The 21,551-nt window shown below is 34.0% G+C and overlaps 1 protein-coding gene across 1 annotated transcript; it reads right to left on the bottom strand.

Moving 5' to 3' along the window:
- Window positions 1-12,685: 12,685 nt before the first annotated feature.
- Window positions 12,686-15,279, bottom strand: LOC141598717 (F-box/kelch-repeat protein SKIP11-like). The gene is made up of 2 exons (XM_074418463.1): window positions 14,967-15,279; window positions 12,686-14,514 (listed from the first exon to the last, which is right to left on the bottom strand). The coding sequence occupies exon 2, from the start codon at window positions 14,312-14,314 to the stop codon at window positions 12,971-12,973; it is 1,344 nt and encodes a 447-aa protein (XP_074274564.1). The 5' UTR covers window positions 14,315-14,514; window positions 14,967-15,279; the 3' UTR covers window positions 12,686-12,970.
- Window positions 15,280-21,551: the final 6,272 nt, after the last annotated feature.

The raw sequence follows: 21,551 nt of genomic DNA, 5'->3' as shown, positions 1-21,551 counted from the left end.
TATTATATATGAAGACCAAGGCAAAAAGAGAGGGAATTGCTTTTTAATATTATAAAAAGATAAAATAGAGAGTAAAATATATTAAATTAAAATTAAAGTGTAAACTATGGATTAAAACACTTAGAGAAAAATGTAAATTATTGACCGGATCAAACGGAGGGCTGAAAATGTATTCATGACATAGGAGTTTGGCCAAGTTATAGGCACTTAGCCAACCCCATTAAACCAAGAACAAGTGCCGTCTCTAGAGGGATATTAATCTGTATATGTAAACTTGGAAAGTAAATGTAGCTAACTTTGGATACTTTTTGGATGTTTATGTAAACACTTTGGATTATTTAAGACGATAGTGCATGTAAATATGATGTACTTAATATCAATAACAAATAAAAATTAAGTGAAGTATTTATATTTTTCGATTAAAAGAAGGTAAATAGAAGACGTTAAAATTACTTTTAACACCAACATACCCGTGACATGTATAACTTAATTCGTATTTTTATTAGATCGGTCGACCAACTTGATTGTCTGATTTACTTTGAAAGATATTCTTGTTACAAATCTAAAATTTTCAAGTTTGAAATAGTAAAGGGAGTTATTCGGAGTGGATTAGAGCTAGCAGACGATTAATGGCTCTCTCATATTTCAAAAGAGGTAAAAGAAAAAGAAAAAGCCTTGTGTAAAACCGTTTTACATATAAAACCAATAAATAAAAGGTATCATAAGCAGTTACAATAAAAATGTAAAACCATTTTATACGAGTAATTTCCGAGAAGAAAATGGTATGGGGGTGAGTTGGGCCAAAAATATTCAAAACATGGCCCATGATGAAGCAGCATAGAACAAGATAACGTGAGCCCAAATAGTAAAAGGATTGAAAAGAAGGTAAGAAGATTGTCGTAGCCCACATAAGAAAAAGTGAAGAACAAAAGTGAATTACTATTTTTTATTTTTTTATAAGGTAAGAAAACTAGGTTGATCTTTTAGAGTAAGACAAATTTATCTTATTCTTTCGAATGAGTAAGGTAAGTTGAAGCCACCGGCGTTCAAACCACCTTGAAAGATATTTTGTATCGATATTTGTGCGTGTGTGTAAGTATTAGAAAAGTATTTTGGAGTAAGAGATAGTTGTGATTGTTAGGGTGCAAATCCAAGTTTTGCATCGAGGTGTAAAGATAGAAGAGCATATTTATAAGTGTCCACCAATTATAATAGTAGTCGGTTGGGAAAGGTGCACAAGTGTACCCTTGACCTATATCGGATAATGTCGTACAATTACGAATAGTGGACACGTCAATGAATGTAAGCTTTGAAACACTAGTGTTTTTGTCGATCTCTGACAAAAGGTGCCAACGCTTCCGCACAACAGTAATCGTATGTTTTAAGACTCTGGTGTTTGTGTAATTGTGTTGATCTCTACCAATCACTCCAACGTGTCATGGACAATGGTTAATTCGAAATTGTGTAACACATGGTGTTGTGCTAGTTATATCGTATACCCTTAATTATCTTTTGTCAAAACAGTTTTAGAAGAACTCGTAATAATTAGTGGTAGGTGTAAGAATATTGGGTCCAATACTATTTATGTGGACACACTATTATACAGATTGTATTTGTTTGCTATCGTTTAAGTTTAGCCCAATATAGTGATCCATTTGGATAATAGAATACGGGCATATTAATTACGTCTTATAAAGTATGGGCCGGATATCTTAATTGTGTAGATACCCATTAGGTTACTAATGCATGATGGGCGCATTAGATTAAGGAGACTATATATAATTCACCTGGGTTATGGTCCCTGGTAGCACACAATAACCTAATCTCCCCGCATCCCATCAGTAGAGAGATCCCTATTGGTATGTGTGTCTACTAGAAGACCTAATCCGAAGGCCGTCCCTTCAGGCGGTTCATCCCAACCTTTCGTCATGTAATCAGGTACGCTTCCGCTCTACAGTTTACCGAGTAATTTAGTATGAAGTTTATGGTCTCTATTCGGATTAATTCTAACAAGTGGTATCAGAGCCACCTTCATATTAAATTATTTGGGACGATTTATTTCGGATTGTTCGATATTCATATGTGCGAATTCAGTTGTTGCTGCGTTAAATTACTTTGTCGCTCATATGTATATGTATAAATACCGTCTGATCTGAGTTTTATGTAGCCTTATTGTTGCTGTAGAATATATGTCTTAGTGTCCGCTAATTCAGTAATCAGTATGCAAACTTTGTTTGTCTTGGTTTGTGGTAACCTGTGACATAGTTATCAAGAATTAAGAAGTTATTCGGGTATTAAACGGATCAGACACATTAAACTAAAGTTTTGCTTGGAATGATCTATGCCGCCGCCATGTTGTTTATTGTTATACACACTCATTAGACAATTTGGTTTACAGTTGGTATACAAACTTGTTTTAAAGTTTGTGAATTTGGGAATCATGGCTATTTAATTAGGATTTAATTTTATTTAGCCACTATTAAAAATTTAACAGTATAAAACTATTGTCGGCTAAAACTTGCTAATTTGCAAAGTACATGAATTCGGTTATGGCATGTTTGACTTAAGGCTCCGTCATGTATTTTTTTAATCATTAATTAATGGTGCACGTATATTAGGTTTTGGCTACTTAGTTTCATTGAAACACATGCTACCCATGTCAAGTCTTGATTTATCTATAGTTACATTATGAATTGTGCAGCAATTGTTAGGTTTTGTGGATAATTATGTTATAATTTGCGTGTTTATTATAATATTCCACTATTACGGATGGTTAAGTTTGGTACATGCTGCCAAGTCTGTGGTAATAATTCAAGATTGAGTTTTACGGTTATGGATTCGGTATTATAATATGGCCGTATGATTGTTTGACATGCGTAATTGGTTTTTGGTGGTTCTTATGGATTAATTCTTTTATGGACTGAGTATAAAAGTATGTAAGTTTGATTAAATTTTGTATGGTTTGCTTGTGCACTGACTTCTGTCAGTTGCTTTCTAAAACATTATATAATTACTGTATGTTGGATATATAAGGTTATTTAACCTTAATATATTATTTGGTTCGATAACATGGTTATTATGAAGTTATCTATGGTATTATGTATTTGTTGTCTTACAAGCAAACTTAAGATATGACAAGTGAAAAATAAAGTTATGTAGAAAAACTGACTACTGACTTGTACGGCGAAGGAACAATTATGGTGGTAATTTTATTTATCATTAAATATTTAAGTCACTTGTCAATTAAGGACTTGTGTTTTCAGATTTAATAATTGGCCAATCGGATTTATCATAACGGGTCTAATATTTTAGGTTGTTTGATCGACATAATAAGTTGCCAAAGTAACCTCTATTGTGTAAGTTGAATGATTTAGAATATTATGACTACAGTGTGTGATTGAGTTTCATGCGGATAATGGTCGGCCCAAAGGAAGGCTATTATTTGGCCGAAATTCAGTCATGCTTGTGGTGGTAAGTATGTAACAATTGTAAGCTTTCCATGTGAATATTAGGTCGGCCCAAAGGAAGACTTAATGTTTGACAGGAATTTATTGTTAATACTTGATCACTACACCAAGATGACCACTTACAAGTTAATTTTATGTCCAAAGACTAAACTTAATGTTGTGCTAGGTGTCTTGTGTTGATGGGGATGTCAATATTTGAATCTGAAAATCAAGTTAAGGGAGAGTCGTTATGTTTATGACACTCATAAGGATTATGCCCATAAAGCTTTTAAATTGAATAAATTCATTCTTTGGACTAGTGTGTGTAATTCATGCGAATAATGGTCGGCCAAAAGGAAGGCCATTATTTGGCCGAATTACATATACACGTTGGGTAATAAATATGTGACGATTATTCGGTATTTTCATGTGAATATTGAGTCGGCCCAAAGGAAGGCTTAGTGTTCGACGTGAGTTTATCGTCAATATTTGATTACAATTACTGAAGAGTAATGTCTTTAACTAGTTAATATTTACGTCTAATAACTAAATATTAATTTCGGAAAGACACTTTAATTATTTGAATTTATTCAAAATATAAGGATGTTGTTTTGTTCATTCAGTTTGACATTTATGGTTATTATATCTGTCATTTCAGTTACATTCTCAATTCGGATGAAACTATTTATTAAATGAATGGTAAGAGAATGTGAATTTTATCTCTCAGTTCTTTGTGATCTTACCTTGCTTTAAGAATGTATAATTCTGCTTCTCATAAGGTAAAAGTTATCGTAAGGACTAAGGTATGTAACTTTGAGAAGTATTACATTCAAAATGCATGAGTTTAATGATTATTCGAATTTAGGGAAATATTTAAGGGCATTGTTTCAGTTTCAGTTAAGTTAATTCAGTTAATTAAGAAGCTGCAAAAGTCAAACTCAAAGAAATAACAACAAACATAAGGTTAGACTTTTTTTTTGGTCGTTAGTTTGTTAAGAGTTTGGACACATAAGGAAAATCTAGTACCACTTTTAACGCTTGGCGTGTCGGTAAAGTTAAACTTCTCATTCGGTTTGTCTAAGGTTAATTTTTATGTCCAATCATGTTTGGTGGGTGAATTTGGTTTTTCCACCCACATAAGTATATTGATGCAAGTATAACTAAATATGACAAGCCAAGTGATGATGAAAGATTCATCTATTTGGGGCAAGTCATCATCTGAGTTTGAGACAGTCAACTAATTTAGTTATCATTAATGACTTATTCTTTTATTTGTATGTGGAAAATACTTTCGGTACCGCCTTTAGGTGAAAAGGGTTATTTTTCGTATGGACAAATTTGATTTCTTGTCTATTAAGAAATAATTAATTTTGTATTTTCCTAATTCAAATAAGGGTGAAACCTATCATTTTTGATAACTTTAGATAGTTTAGATTGGAATCTCTTTTAAGTAAACTTGCACTAAAATTCAATGGATATAAAGAAGAATTATGAAACTACAATTTCTCTTCGGTATGACACATTAAAAGGGAAATTAAAGTTTTGTGTCAAAATGAAATTGTTGATCCCTTTACTTCGGATATTCATATTTAAGGGTTAAAGGGAGAACATTAGATACCAAAATTGTTTTTTCTTTTAATGTCTCATTATTAACATATACGGAAAGGTGAACCATTTTATACTTAAGTATTAATGGTTTATATTATTATGTTAGTTTGTAGACGGAATTTAGGCATGGATATCTAAATCTCATTTGTGAGAAGTTTTAAGTTCTTGATGTTTTTAGTACATATTTAACTGAGTTATTTACTCAGTAAAGGAATAATTATGTCATCTTTGATCTAAGTGTTAATACTTTGGCAAATGACTATTAAGGATCACAACGTCAAGGTTATTTTAAAGAATTTCTAGAGGAGTTTGATCATGTATTTGATATTATATTACACCATATGAGGATTCTTAATACGGATGGTGTAGTATGTATGCAAACAAGATCCTAAGGCCTGGTAAGGAGTGTGATTATTCATACTCTTTTCCATATTACTCTAGTTATAAGTTCTTAAGATTGCAGCTATCTCTGGATAAATTTTTAACAATACCATTGACTATTTAATCATAGTGTAGATAATGTACAAATCCGGTATGTCCAACTAATTAAGGTTGAGGTTTAAAAGTCATAAGGTTAATAGTTGGACTTAAGGATAGTCAATGACTATTTTGTTGGATAGTACTTAAAGTTTTAAGGGTAATAAAGTAATGATCCCACAATAAAGCTATTTAAGACGGAAATTAAGGAGTTCATTGAGAATATTGAGTTTGAGTGGGAGAAAAGGTAATTGACATTGTTTTAAGTCTCCTTATACATGATTATAAGATCAATTTGGTTAAACAAACTCAAATATCTCAATAACCAATTTATTAGAAGATCCACATAATAAGGTAAATACAACTACATTAATTACATTGTTTTCCTATATGGATAAAAATGGACAACAATGTAGTGACGGACTAACTAGTTGTAATAAGAGTTAGATAATGGAATGGTAAAGATGATTTAATCTACTTTTGCCAAACCATTGAAGGTCCTAACTCATATAAGTGGATTGATGCCATAAAGAAAATAAGTCATTTGATGAATGATGATATTTGGACTTTGTTCCATCACCTAAAGTTGTGAAATATATTGGTTTCAAATATTCATTTGTTACCAAGAAGGGTGTAAAAGGTAATGCGACATTTAGGATCACTTTGTTGATAATGACTATAAGGATATTTTGGCATATTCGGTTTTTCGGTTACATTGGATGAATGTTAAAGATTTGTCTCTTAATGGTGACATTGATGAAACTATTCAGTGCAGTAACTAGAACTATGATTCAATAGATTCAAAGTAGATTTTCTGCAATAAGGGAATTCATCCAATAAATCTCAAGTAAGGTTTTCCGTCATAAAGATTACAAATCTGCCTTGCTGTCATCTTATTTGTTTTAGATGAATGGGTAGATGATTGTAGATACTCAAGATTCAGTGGGAGTAAGTAAATATTTCTAGTTAATACCCTTTCAGTAAAGGAGACAAATTAGTCTCAAATGCCCTAAGGAAAATATTCAGAAAAATTCATTAATGCTTAAATTCGGTGTCTCGAAATATTTAATGTGTTTAAGTATTATGGTATATATTTAGCTTGTATGCGTTTGGATATTGCGTACATTCTAAAGTTTGTTGGACAGATATTAAGGCAATACGGATTAGGATCTTGGATCCACTAAGGCGACCAAATATATTGTTGGTCATTTATATTTGGAACAAAACATTATTTATAGGAGATCGATTCAGGTTGAGATCAATTGGTATTTCGACTCCTAGTTGGTTATGAACATTTGTCATAAGGCTGCAAATTAAGTACGGTATTGAAAGACCATTTAAGTTATTTTGCGACAAATGTACAAATCAGTAAAGTTTCTAATAACAATATAAGTGATGTATTGTTTAAGAAACAATTCAGAGTGAAAAGGTGTCAATTATACATGTTGATACAAACTCCATTTTGCGGATCCGCTTACTAAGGAATTACCACCCACGGTCTTTCTTGAGCTAATTGCTCAAATGGGTGTTTCGGTTTTAAGGAAATTCAGTTTAAGTGGGAGTTTGTCATGTTGGACACATTAAAGTTTACGGTTATTAAGTTACTGCGAAAATAAGGTTTTCGGTTTACGGTTTCACTCTGTGTTATTTTGGTTGATCTCACTAAGGTGGACCAGTTGGAAATATACATATTTTGGATCACATTTGGATGTTGTTTCCATGCTACGCACCTATATTAGATTCATGTCGTTGGTTATATTGACATACGTGACCATTGAGGGTCCTGTTACGACAAACTGTAGCAAAGGCCGCTTTGATCCTATGTTAGTATGATTGATGGACCGAATTGCATAAGACGGTTGGAATGTTGATAGCACTGTTAAGCGCGTAAGGTTATAAAATGAATACAATTTTTCGGTGTCACACACTATATCTCGTATTTGACCCAAGTGGGAGATTGTAAGAATATTGGGTCCAATACTATTTATGTGGACACACTATTATACAGATTGTATTTATTTGCTATCGTTTAAGTTTAGCCCAATATAGTGATCCATTTGGATAATAGAATACGGGCATATTAATTACGTCTTATAAAGTATGGGCCGGATATCTTAATTGTGTAGATACCCATTAGGTTACTAATGCATGATGGGCGCATTAGATTAAGGAGACTATATATAATTCACCTGGGTTATGGTCCCTGGTAGCACACAATAACCTAATCTCCCCGCATCCCATCAGTAGAGAGATCCCTATTGGTATGTGTGTCTACTAGAAGACCTAATCCGAAGGCCGTCCCTTCAGGCGGTTCATCCCAACCTTTCGTCATGTAATCAGGTACGCTTCCGCTCTACAGTTTACCGAGTAATTTAGTATGAAGTTTATGGTCTCTATTCGGATTAATTCTAACAGTAGGACCAGAATATAAAGTTGGAAAATTTCGATCTAAATTAAAACTCTTTAAGTATACAACACAATTAATTGTATAATAGTGACCTTGCAAAATATTCAAAAGAAATAACAATTCAATTTCATTTTTTATTGCTGAAAAGACGACGGCCTCTACTAACCTCTATAATTCCGTCACCGAAATCAATACATATGTGGAAGGCACCTAAAAAACTTTTTGAATACAAAGATTGACTAATATTATGGTGCACAATTAAAACACATACATATATAAACAGTAAAAACATAAATTCAAATGATCAAATTCAATACAAATAGGCAAATAGCACTACGGAATTTCAAGTCAATAATACGGACGGAGTATGAAGCCAAATTCATTCATAATTGGACAACTATTTTGCCAACCATCGAAACTGACTTTCAAATTAAATTAAATTAAAGCATGCTTGAAAATGTGACCAAATCCAAATACTACGGTCATTTTCATGTACTATCAATTGTACTAATGTAGTAACACGTCTTATTAATAATACTACGTATAGATTAACCAATTGTCCCATTAGAATTGATAATTATTAACGATAATATTATTAAAGTGGATACGTTAATTGGTGTAGAACGGTTTTACATAAACTTTAGTGTAAAATTATAGAGTTGATAAGAACTGGAATATAAAAAGCGTACAGAGTATATTACGGAGTAGAATCTAGAAATACTCCGTATTTGTTTCTAAGAGCATCTCCAATGGTTCATCTAAAAAAACCTGCTTGCAATATTTGAAAAATATAGAGCTTGTTGCTTATTACTCCTATTAGAGAGGGAAAAAATTGGTATAGCTTACAAGCATGGTAGTTTTGTCAAGTTACATAGCTTGTTTTAATAAAAATAAAAGCTAAATTATCTTATTGGATGAAAATAAGAATCTGGACTTATACAAGCTACAAGATGTTACTGTTCGCCGTTAAAGCGGTACGTAGCCGAAAAGCAGCGTAGCTTGAGAAATCGATGTGGCAAATCAAGCTATATCGTATATATTGTAGTTATCCATTGAAGTTGCTCTAAGCTTATTTTTTTCACCGCTGGAAGTTGTATTTAAAAACTGTTGAATGGTTCGACATTTTTATGCCAACTTACGATAAGCTAGAAAAAAAAAAGGCCAAAGATATGGACAAAATATCTAATGGCCCTAATTTGAGAACAATTTGACCCCTAAATAACCAACTGGGATCTCTTTATTTCCTTCCATTACTTTTCAATGAGCTAAATTTTGTCCCGAAACGATCTAACGGTAACATAATCCTTGCCGACTCAATAAAATTAACATTGCCCTTACATCTCTAAACATCTATCTGTACTTTAACTTCTATGTTGAAAATAAATATAGACCGTTACCTTCAATTTTACAGACTTTGTGAATTCTTATGCAACTTACACAGGGGCAGGTCCGCCTTATCAAATGGTGTAGCGGTTGCTAGATCATTGTTGAAAAACCAATTATTCTATATTTTCTCTCTCCATTCATTAAAACATTACTTTTATGAAATAATTATAACTACTAGATCGTCCCAATATTCAATCCAGACCGTTCGAAAGTAATGGAGATCCATTTCTTTTCAAGTAAAGGGGAGAATCCGGATCGTTGAAAAACATGTATTAACCTTTTAGCTAAATCGTTAATTATGCTTTGACTCTTCATTAGTTCCTTACTTAAGTTTGTCGGTGCACTAAACTAATAAATCGATACCGGTAAATGTTTGATAATAATTTCGCTACACCATATATAAATCTCGACTCACCTATGAATATAGGCAAATATTATGTAACACGGATCTACAATCAAGAATTTATGATTTATATTAGTGGATTGTAATTTGAAACTAACTCGTTTTACGATGTATTTATTTGACGGATTGACAAGGGTGAAGACTCAAAAGGAAAAGTCCTCGTATTTTTTTAAGAGGACCGTCCTCGTTACATCTAAAAATAATTATCAAACAAAATATTATAAAAATATAAGTGTAAGAAGTACCGTTGTCCCGAATCAGACAAGAATTTTTCACTCGAGATAAAAAGGGGGAATGTCATGCACTCATGCATGCAAATAAAAATGAGTGTGTTGATGCAATGTCCAGCTGTAGAGACAGGGAAGGTTGAGAATAGTTTAACACTGCTAGTAATGCTGCTTGTTCTTATTACTTTATTACTCAGATTCTCCTGCATCAATGCATCATCTACCTATTTACCAGGCACTGCACCTCTGTTTTTTTCTGAGCAAAAGCTCCATGGGATTGCAGATATGATTCTCTACTTCCATTTTCTTTCAAGTAGATAATCCTTGTCGTGGAGCGAGGGGTTGGATGTATACGGTAGCGGAACCAGGATTTGAGCTTACGAGGAGGGAAAAATTTTAGGAAGGGCGGATGAGTAATAATATAAGGTACACTAAAAAAAAATTCGAAAAATTTAACTAAAAACTTCGAAAATCTCAACCGTCACTCCGTCAGGGCGGCGAAGGCCCCCGCTAGCTCCACCACTGGATGTACACAACCATTTCGAAACAACTACGAGTATTTTTTCTTGTGACGAAAAGGTACTTGTGAGTCTAAGAGTCATAGTACTCGTACTTGATGTGTCTCGGCTTTTGAGTCACCTGGAATTAGTGCGGTGAATTTAGGTGAATTTTATGTTTACGGGTTGCTATTATGAGTACGTGTTGATTTTGAGTCGGATCATTCCGAGCCGTTCTGAGGCATGTCTGTGAATGTTTTTAATATAATTTCTGAATATTTTGGGTTAACTCGAGTTATTAAGATTAATCAACTACTAAATGAGAGTAGAATTTAGTAGTTCGTTTATAATCGGGTCTATGTAGGTTCTAGCATGACATGGAACTTGTACAAGTTAATGATAAGGCCGTTCTGTTTATCCGTCTTAAACTTGAAAATTGTCGAACATAAATAAGACAAAAGCATAATGCCTATATACTAGTCTTAAGTGAGACTAATTCTAAAAGAACAGTCTCAATACCGTTGAACAGTCTTACTCGATAATTTGTTTCGAAAGGTAACGGTAACCAAATCTAGCTTTTGATATTAGCAAATGGCGCAACCAGAAGGAAGTGCATGCTATCTGACTCGTCTTAAGTGAGACTAATTGACGAAGAACCGTATCAATACCGTTAAACACTCTTATTCGATAATTTGTGTTTTCGGCAACGTAATCCAAATCTAGCTTTTGAAATTCCATAATAATGGTGAACAATCATTCGCCGAAAGGAACACACATAACAGTTGACAACTAATACCACCATAATCCAATCCACAACTAGACATTCATTATTAACAATTTTATAACATTCACATCTTAATCAATCAATAAAGAAAACAAAACGCGTTGACTGTTTGAACATTGGAATTAATTTGTAAATTGGTATTCCACTAATAATCACACATTCTTGACACAGTTTCTTAATTTATAAATTTATACAAAAACAGATGTATCTCTCAATTTCTGTCTTTTTCACTGTATCTGTATCACAACTGCATTCTGAAAATAACAGTTTTGTTTTTGTTATACGGAAAATCGTGGCTACGCCACTGCATTATGCATTTATGCCTGTTCTTTTTGTTGCGTAGCAACCTCGCGAGTTTGCTAGAGGGAGAGTTGTGTGGTATACTGGTATGCGGTCATCTTCCCATGTCTTTATGAGCTTAGGAGGGTCTTTTGGGTCGAGTTTGGGTCAACAAATTTATCAGGTCACCTTCAGGTCGGGTCACTTCGGATCAGGTTATTTTGAACCGGGTCGTTCTGGGTCGTTACAGCCTTACCCTAATGTTAGCAACACAAAGAGGCTGTTTCCGAACGCAAAGTTACTTCAAAAATTCTTAAAGATGCTCTCTTTGTTTCGAACATTTGTTTACCTTTTTTTCTTCTGCGTGAGAAGTATTTTTTTTATCAAAGGTAAAGAAATATTCGTGATTGGGACGGAGGGAAGATTTGACAAGGAACCCGAAACAAGCAAAAGAAGCCACACAAAGGCAGCTTAAAAGACTTTAAAAGAGTGTTGGATGAACAAGAAACCTGAACAAAAGAAGTAAGAAAACACAAGACTGACACAAACTAAAGTCTCTGGTTCACATAAATTGGCATCATATTCACTTATTGAGTAAAACAACCAAACTCCACCAAACTAAAACAGCATCATCTTTTTCCTCGATGATTTCGACGTAAAACAGAAAACAAGGAACTCAAACTAGTCCGTCTTAAGATGCAAACGGGTCAGATAACACTCAACTTGGATAGATTGGACTAGCTTTTTGTTAGTCCTTCCCTAGGCATTCTGTTTTTGTCCCATCTATCGTATTTGACCCGTTTTAAGTTTAAGACGTGAAGAATACCACTGCAGTTTTTGTACGTCACTAACAAGAATACCATATGCTTTTTTCCTACTATATGTTCCCATTTGAACATATTATTTGATGAAAAAGCCGAAAAATGTAAACCCCAGAACATATTCTTACAAGACACCACCACATATATGTCATTGGCTAATGGTGAAGGGAATATGAATATCTTTTTATAGGACTCCATACAATGCAAGCATTATAGGATTCTTTCTAACTTCCCATAAGGGGAGGATTTGGTCATAAATCACTAGGAATAAATTTTCGGAGACACGTCAATCTGAATAGTATGAAATCATTGGCAACGATAATACACCGGAAAAGGTGGAAAAACAACGATTAGAAATAAAAGTAGATCTATTCATGTATTGAATTATTAAATTTGTTTCTGTGCTACACAACAAAAGTCGAAAATTTTCACAAGGTTACTAAATCGGGGAGGACGAGAGCTAAATGGAAGAAATATTCATCCTGTGAATTAAAGGGACGAAATCCCAAAAACCACTAAGAAAAACATTAATTGAATCCCTAGCATAATAGGGATTCTTCCCTCGTCCTCCCCTATCAAAGCGAAAATTGTAAAAAAAAATAGAACAGCAGGAAAAATACCCGTCAGCAGGGGTTTCAGCATCCCATCACGGCGCAGTTATAAACAAAACTTCCTGATCGTTTCCTTCCTAGCATACGCCATTCAGGAGGACCTCCACGAGGAACCCAGGAGTTAATCTCTATGATTCCTTCGCCTTGACCTCTGGATGCACCAATAACAATCAGTCGTTCCCCACATGCCCTAAATGCTAGGCCCCACCCATTCATCGACCCAGCGCGTTCAGGCAATCTTCCCACAGTCGACCAGGAATTCTTTTGCTTATTGTATTTTCTGACCTCCATGTTAGCATAGTCAGCGGCATACAGTTCGTTATTTACAACACCCACCAGTGGTGGGGCCTCAGTTGGGGACGATCTGCCATTCTCAGGGTTAGTGCTATGGTTCCCAGGAGACATGTTGGGGATCTCCTTCCATGTCCTCGTCTTCAGATCAAACTCCTCACCACAAGTCAAAACCTGTTCATTGCCTCCGATACCACCAATCACATAGAACTTCCCATCCATAAAAAAACCAGAGCACATCTTCCGAGGTTTAATCATATTTGGAAGAGTCACCCAGGTTTGCTTCTCGGAATCATAAAGCTCAGCCGAGCTAAAAATGCGGCGTTGTGAATCACAGCCACCGGCTAAGATTGCAATCTCACCAAGACTGGCAGACCCAAATAAACATCTAGGAGAGTTCATGCTCATACCCGACGACCAAGAATTTGTTAAAATACTATATTTATATATAACATGGGACATCATATCCGTCCCAAAAACAAGGAGTTCAGTGCCAACAGCCAACGACTCCTTATCAGCACAACTGAAACACTCGTTACAGTTCATCCTTGGTAATTGCATCCAACGTTGGGTAGCCGGGTCAAATGCTACCCATTCAAGGAGGCGGCAAGAGAAGTAAACCCAATGTTCAATGACCTTATTAAGCCTCCTCAATCTATACAACTCACCGCTCTTAATCAAAGAGAGGAAACTCCGGTTCAAAGAGGCAATTGAACCATAATCAGCCCTCGAGCAATGGAGGAGGCAATTAATAGTAATGTCACGGCCTAAAGGTTGAATCAGGCAATCCATGTCATCCTGATCGTCAACTTGACCTTGGCCATCACTATGATGAACCGGGGTAGCTAGAGTCAATGTGAGCATATCAAATTCAGCTTTAGAACGCCGTTCCTCATCATCACACAACTTTGATGCTTTCCTCAGCCCCCCTTCCTCATCAATATCGAATTCAAAGCGACGTTTCCCATTGGAAACATCGACTTCAACTCGATAAGTCATGTAACTCCTCCAATTACTTTCTTGCTCACAAGAGCTAGCTAATGTTCTTGAAATCAAAAAAGGTCTCTCCTCCAACATATCTAAGGTATTCAACCCAATGAGGGAAACAACAGTTTTTCACACACACCAAACCCTACTCAAATCAATCCAAATCTCGATTCCGATTCGATTCTACTCACTCCAATTCAATCAAATTATCCTCTTTTCTCCCTCCATACAATGAATCAATGACCCAAAAAAAAACACAACAAATTGAGGCACCCAAATCTCAAAAATACCTATCAATTAAACAAATTCATAGCAAATGAGTTACAAGAATCAATTTTTTTTCTTAATTATTACATAAACTCGAGCAACTAATAACAGAAAATGAACATACGATCTGAATCTATTAATTAAATCAAAGATGAAACTGTCAAAAACTCTTCATTTCTTGACTATAATTAACTTCAAAAATCAATTATTTCAGTTAGTTAATCACATAACATAAATTAAATCAATCAAGCAAACAATAAAATCCCATAAAAACAGATGAATCAAATTCAGATCATAAATTTACACAATTAAATCAATAACCCGAATTTGATTTCAATTTAAAAAACACAAAACATGATTAAAAATCCAATCTCTTTTTCAAGAACATCAACAATTTGGGAAAATTAGATCTACCCAAAATAGAAAATGTAACAAAAAAAATGATAAAAAATGGAAAGAAAGAGATGGGACTTACAAATTGGATTAGATAGATGATTGATTGGGCAAGCAATAATATTAATAATAATTTATAATTAATAATTAATGATGAAATTACACCAAAAAAATTGTTAAAAATATGGAAATTTTATGGGTTTTTAACTATTTTTTTTGTTTATTAATTATGATTATTAGGACTATGATTAGAAATGGGGAGAAATTAGAATGAATGAAAGAAGGGTTATTATGTAAGTAAGCAATAAAAAGAAAAAGAAAAGTTTGTGTTTGTGTTTATCTCTCTAAGTAGTGTTTAGTATTGTTAATTATTATTGTTATATAAATAATAATTCAAGAGGTATATATTATTATATTTATATATATAACAAAAAGTTTTTGTGGGTGTGTGTTTCTCTCTCAAACTATGTTTTTTTCTCTCATGGTGAAGGAAAAGGGGAAGAAGGGGAGAACATAGGAAAGGTGGTTGTAAGGAGTTGGTTAAAATGATCTTTTTCTTCTCCACTTGTCTAAGTTCTTGTCAGTTAGTCTTGCTGAAAACGGGTCGGAGCAAGTGATGGGTAATGTCATTCACAAAACGGATAGGGGGACAAGGTGGGACACTCCCATGTGCTTCCTTCTCTCCTTTATTTGGGTCATTTGTGAGAGAAAATGGTATCCATCACTCCAAAGTGACGAATACGTGCCGTCTTCAATGAGATTTTGTGTTCTTCACAAATTCTCATTTGTGACGGCGATATCCGTCACAAGCCTGTGGAGGATACCGTTTCCTCTCACAAAATGCCCATTGAGAGGTGAGTGGGAAGCACATGGGGGTGCCCCACCTTGTCCCCTCTCACTTTTTCGAGAGTCGCGAGCATGACGGGATTAATCAAAATCCTCATGAAAGACTAATCAAGTTCTTGTTCTTTTGAATTTAAAGTCGTTTTATTTAAGTTTACTTTAAATTACATAAATTCAGTCAAAAAAAATCCATACTCCCTCCTATTCTCTAAGATATTCTACAATTCCTAAAATGGCAAATTTACAAAGATGTTCTTCTTTCCTAGTACTCCCTCCTATTCTCCATTTTGTTCCCCTATTCCTAAAACGGATTATTCAGGTTTTGTTCTCCTTTCCTTTTTTGGAAACTTTTAATCTTATTTTATTCATTCCTCTCTCCTATCACCAAACCTCACCCAACTCACAATTTCTTATTTAATTCCTAATTATTCATTTCTCTCTCCTATCACCAAACCCCACCCAACTCACAATTCCTTATTTTATTCATTCCTCTCTCCTATAATCAAACCCCACCCAACTCACAATTAATATTTTATTTCCCTCCTTAATTCTTGTGCCCCCAACAAAGGGGAACAATATGGAGAATAGGAGGGAGTATATTATTTGTGGTTATCATAACTAATGACCCCACATTGTCTCTCTTACTTTCATTTACATCCACATATCACCATACCACTAAATTCTACCCAAAAAGTAATGTGGAAGAACTTAGTGAATATGAGGGAGTATTATACTCCCTCCTATTCCAGATAATCGTCCCATTGTCCATTTCCGTCTAGTCGGGTAACTGTCCCATTGTCTATTTTTGGTAAGTGTTGTGTGGTCCAAATTCAATTCCATTTCCGTCTATTCATATAACTGTCCCATTATCCGTTTTATATGGTCTAAACTCACTTTCTTAATTCTTATACCATTTTCACAATAGGACGGGTATGTAGAATAGGAGGGAGTATAAGTTTTTTTTTTCATATTTTATAAATTCAATTTAATTCATACACATTTTTCCTATAAGTTGAGTTCAGATTATATAAGTTCAATTTTATAAGTTCAAATCAGAAAAAAGTTAAAATGCTATACATTCAGTTTTTTTTTTTTTTTTTTTAAAAAAAGTTACAGTCCAAGAGAACAAGCTATATAAGAAACCTTTTTTTTTTTTGTATTACCGAGTTTCGAAAACATCAAATATTCAGTAGCAAATCTTTGGTGGTAATAGGAGAATAAGAAAGAGGAGTGATTGCAGATTTTATTAGTAGAATTAGTAAATTATTACTGGTAAATGATAAAGAAGTTTGGTTTAAAGGGTTGAAATGGAATGAAATGTAATTTGATTTTGTAAAAGCATTGACTTATAACCTCATACATGCTAATAATTGTTTTCATTTTAAGATTGTATGGTGAAAAAATCGAGTATGAAAACATAGACGAGATGTGGGTATGAGATTTAAGAAGGTTGAAATACCTCAATCAAGCATGGGAATGAATTTACAGACCATGCAAATAACTCGAACCACATCCCTAAATGTGAACTCAAGTTTATGTGATTTGTTGACTGAAACTCAAAAAGCCCCAATTTGTGGCATTTCAACGTACTTTTAACATTGATTGTTCTCTAGACGGTCTTACCATAAGACCATTCTATCGAGTCCCGATCCAGCGTAAATATAACGACCTATTAGTTAATCTTTTACGTCAAAATCAATACTAGCGTAAACATAGCTATAGTAGATATGAGACGTTGAGAGGTCGTCACACAAAAAAAAGCCCTCCCAATAAATAAGTGTTATTAGAGTTCTCAAGTTTGAAACCTAAGACTGAAATCGTGTAAAAATTCATGAGGAAGAATTTTACCTGAAATGTTATCTGCATCGAATTCGAACTAAATCGGATGATATACCAAAAAAAATCTATGGGCTTTAAATGGTTGAGCCCACGATAGCCAGACCAGCTACATGGGTTAAACATTGTAATTGGGCTTTAATAAGAGAGATTTTTATTGGGCTTTATTGAAAAGATGTGACTACGTAACCGTCCTATACCATAGGACTGGCCCAAAAGGAGAGTAGCCCAAAAATAATACTTAATTTAATTTATATTTAATTTTATTTTAACAACACGACATTTTATGATAAAAACTAACATATTTAAATATACAATTTATTAATACAAAACTCTAGATTATCAAAATAAAATAATTTTTTTATAAGTTTATTAACTAATTTTTTTGGGCTTTTGGTTATTTGATTAAAAAGGTGAGTTATAAGTTAATTGTTTGGGCTTTTTGATTATGGGCTGGTCTTATGTTATAAGACAATCCTATAGAACAATTTGTGTCTTGTATTCACCAATTACCAAGCGGGCTTGCAATTGTGACTTGAGAATTGGGACAGCCCAATAGAAACCCTTAATAAATTCATGACACAGTCCACGCATAAAAGCCTTACGTAAGAGGTTTTTTTTTTTTTTTTTTGAAAAAAGTTGCTGAACTGTAAAAGGAATTCATCGATAAGTATTGGAGTTCACGTCTGCGGTAAAACGGTTTTACAATTTACACATTGTAAAACTATTTAACGAAATATCTTTAATACCCCTATTATGAAAAGTGGTGATTGATGAAAGTTATTTTAATTATTTTTTTTTGAAAAAAAACTCTACGGGCTTATTTATTCATTACGCAAATCGGCCACAATCAAAGAAATAATATCAAGCGAAACATCCGCATCCCAAACTCGGCGTCCTGATTTCTTCGTTACTGGGACAAATAGAGCGTTTTCGGTGGCGTTGGAAAGCTAACAGGACAAGCTTTCATCTCCAATTTGAATCACTTGATTATCATTTGTAGAACTCGAGTTATGGCTCTTCAAAGTAGGCACTAGTTATATGAAGCTCTTCCTTTGCTCGCCTAACTACCTTACTTCTATGCGCATCACAAATTAGTAGTTTCCAAGCTCCGACTCAACTCATCTCCAAAATGTATGTATAGGGACAAATTTTAAGCTTGATTATGCTCATCTATGGTTCATACCTGCAAATAATACAAGACAAACCAAAGTAGACTATTCGGGGGACATTTGTAGCTAAACACTACACAAAATGCATAGAGATGCGTGCAAATACGGTACAAAAAGTCTATATAAAATACACGCATCAGTCGCTTCAGGAGTTACCATATTCAATTTCATCATCAGATAACAAACATTAAGCAAATTTCAACGATTATCCGATTTTCGTCCGAGACTGGTTTATCGCATACCAACAGCCTCAAATGTCGGTTTTCGGGTAAACTCTTTTATAAGATCATTCTATGTCACGGGATGAGCTTAGAATCAGATCGAATAACCAACATTCAACGCTTAACCTATGTTGAGAAATCATCTGAACACAAGTTTTAACTAATGGTTGAAGTCTTAAAATCGATTTTATACTCTAACACGCCTCCTCACACGAATGCCCGTTGGGCTTGAATTGCGGATGCAACTGCAGGCCTCCCCTAATTTGTTGCTTAATATTCCACTTTAGAATTGAGGGGGATGAGATCCGAACCCATGACCTTTTGGTCACACTGGCTCTGATACCATTTCAAAAACTATCTCAACCAAAAGCTTTAAAACTAATGGTTGGAGTTCCAAGATCGGTTTTATACTCTAACAATTTATAAGAGTAATTTTTTTTTTGACAATCTAATGAGTAATGATGAATATAGATAAATATTCAAAGATGTAAGTTATCAATATAAAATATTTGAATATCAAAATAAAATATTACTATGAAATTTAGTAGAGCGATTTGTATTGGACTAGTCTTGTGTATAAAATGCTCTATACAGCATTTTTTCTTGAAAACAAAAACAAAAACAATTTCGTCTATTAATAATTGCACAATTTTTTTTTTTAAGATTGTCTTTTCTCACACCCTATTAAAATAGAGCTTAAATAATAATAAAAAAAGGTTATGGGTGTTAAGTAATGTGATCTTAAGCAAGACTAATAATAACAATTGAACTGAGGAAAAAAATTAACTGCATGGTCGCCAATGGATCAACAAATTTTGCTTGTGACGGTAACAAGCTTGCCACCACTCATAATACTCTTTTCCTTTTAACATTATTTAAATCGGATATTAGAATGTCGGCACAAACTTGTGACTGTCACAAATGAGAACCCGTGCCAATGGATACTCCTTGAATACTAGCTAGGCACATAGGAATTTCTACATTCTCTTCTCTTAATTTTTTTATTTCTATTGTTGATTCTCATAGACTAAGTGAAATGATAGCATATGCCATATACCCTTCATGTCCTTTAATTTGTGAGGCCAGCTTCCAGAAACATAAACATGATGGATGTTTTCTAAAGGATATGTTACATTATTCTCAATTGAAATGGTACAAGGAATTGCCATGTCTAAACTGCCTTCTTTGTTTATGTCAATGAAATGTCGTATCATGCAGCTGCAAAGTGCAAACATCAAGTAGCAAACCCACACAACCTAATAATCGAGTCGATCAGTAAGTCTCTTATAAAACCGATTTACAATAAAACGGGAAAAACCCTCTACCCTTCTCACCTAAACATGGAAGCTAGTGATGAAAGTTATTTTAATGGGGATAATTAATTAAGTTATATGTGCTTTTACAATATTAGTTATGCAAAACCGTTTTACACAAGATGACAAGAATTCTCACTAGTCTTGGTCCACGAGAGCATTTTTCAAAATTAAAAAAAAAACTTATATAAAATCACCGGATACATATAGCAATCTAATCTCATGTTAGTTTTACTTTTATTGTATGATCTGCAATGACGAGTATGTAAGGTACGGTGTATGGACTAGTGTGTCTTTCTTTTTAACACATAAACGGGAACTAAACCGATAAACCTGATTATAGAGAAGTTAAGTGAAAATTCATTAACGAATTATTTCTATATTCAACGAATCCTAAAACTCGCTCTTTTGTATGTTATGTTTGTAAATTGAACTAAGTAACATTTATTCATTATAAATTTATAATTCTTGACCCACCCTTTATTATAAGGACCTAATTTATGAGCTACTATATACGACGTATCAAATATTCAAATATCAACCATGCATATTACTAATATACTACAACTATATTATATAGACAATATCGTAAATGTAAATATAAATGAAATGTTGGTCAAAGTGATGATGAGTAGGGTGGGAAGCAGGCAGTAGTGCTATTACTGACACAAATTGTTAAGGTTATCACAAATATGCCCCATATTCTCTGGGGTACCCGTACCTCATCAGTTGATTGCACTTACTTCCATTGTTAACTGGCAAAGGAGAATAAAGGAAGACAAACTCTGAAAAAAAAAAATAAGATTGTGAAATGTTAAGAAGATTTAGGCCCTCTTTTCCCTGCCATAATTTCAGCCCAATTTTTTTTGTTTTGAAGCAAACCCTAAAAGGAATTGATCTATTAATCTAGAATCACGATCCGCCATATATACAAAGTACCTCCAGTGGAATCGTGGATTCACAGCTGCGACGACCCTCTAGCCAAGGTCCAAAGTGAGCCAGTTTATGAGCGACCTTAATTATTATTGTTCCTACGAGTAAAAACAAAAGAGACACTCATAAATGAATTACAAATCGAAAAAATGTCGTCATAAACTAAAAACAAACGCTTCGTCCTCTAGCCCTTCGCTGTAAGTCGTGCACCACCACCACGCAATCGCTCTCCATTTCAATATCTTGATGTCCATGCTTCCGCCATTGTCGCATCCATCTCGTCCCGTTGTTGAGTAACCGCACACCATAGCACCTTGCCCCGCTCGTCACGGCCAATACATCCCCATCC

This window comes from Silene latifolia, chromosome 9 (assembly GCF_048544455.1).
Source record: "Silene latifolia isolate original U9 population chromosome 9, ASM4854445v1, whole genome shotgun sequence".
In the NCBI taxonomy this organism is placed as follows: domain Eukaryota; kingdom Viridiplantae; phylum Streptophyta; class Magnoliopsida; order Caryophyllales; family Caryophyllaceae; genus Silene; species Silene latifolia.
This window is presented reverse-complemented; position numbering and strand designations above follow the sequence as displayed.

What these genes read in the sequence shown, in the direction of transcription:
- LOC141598717 (XM_074418463.1), bottom strand. Translation starts at nt 14,314, where the DNA reads ATGTTGGAGGAGAGACCTTTTTTGATTTCAAGAACATTAGCTAGCTCT.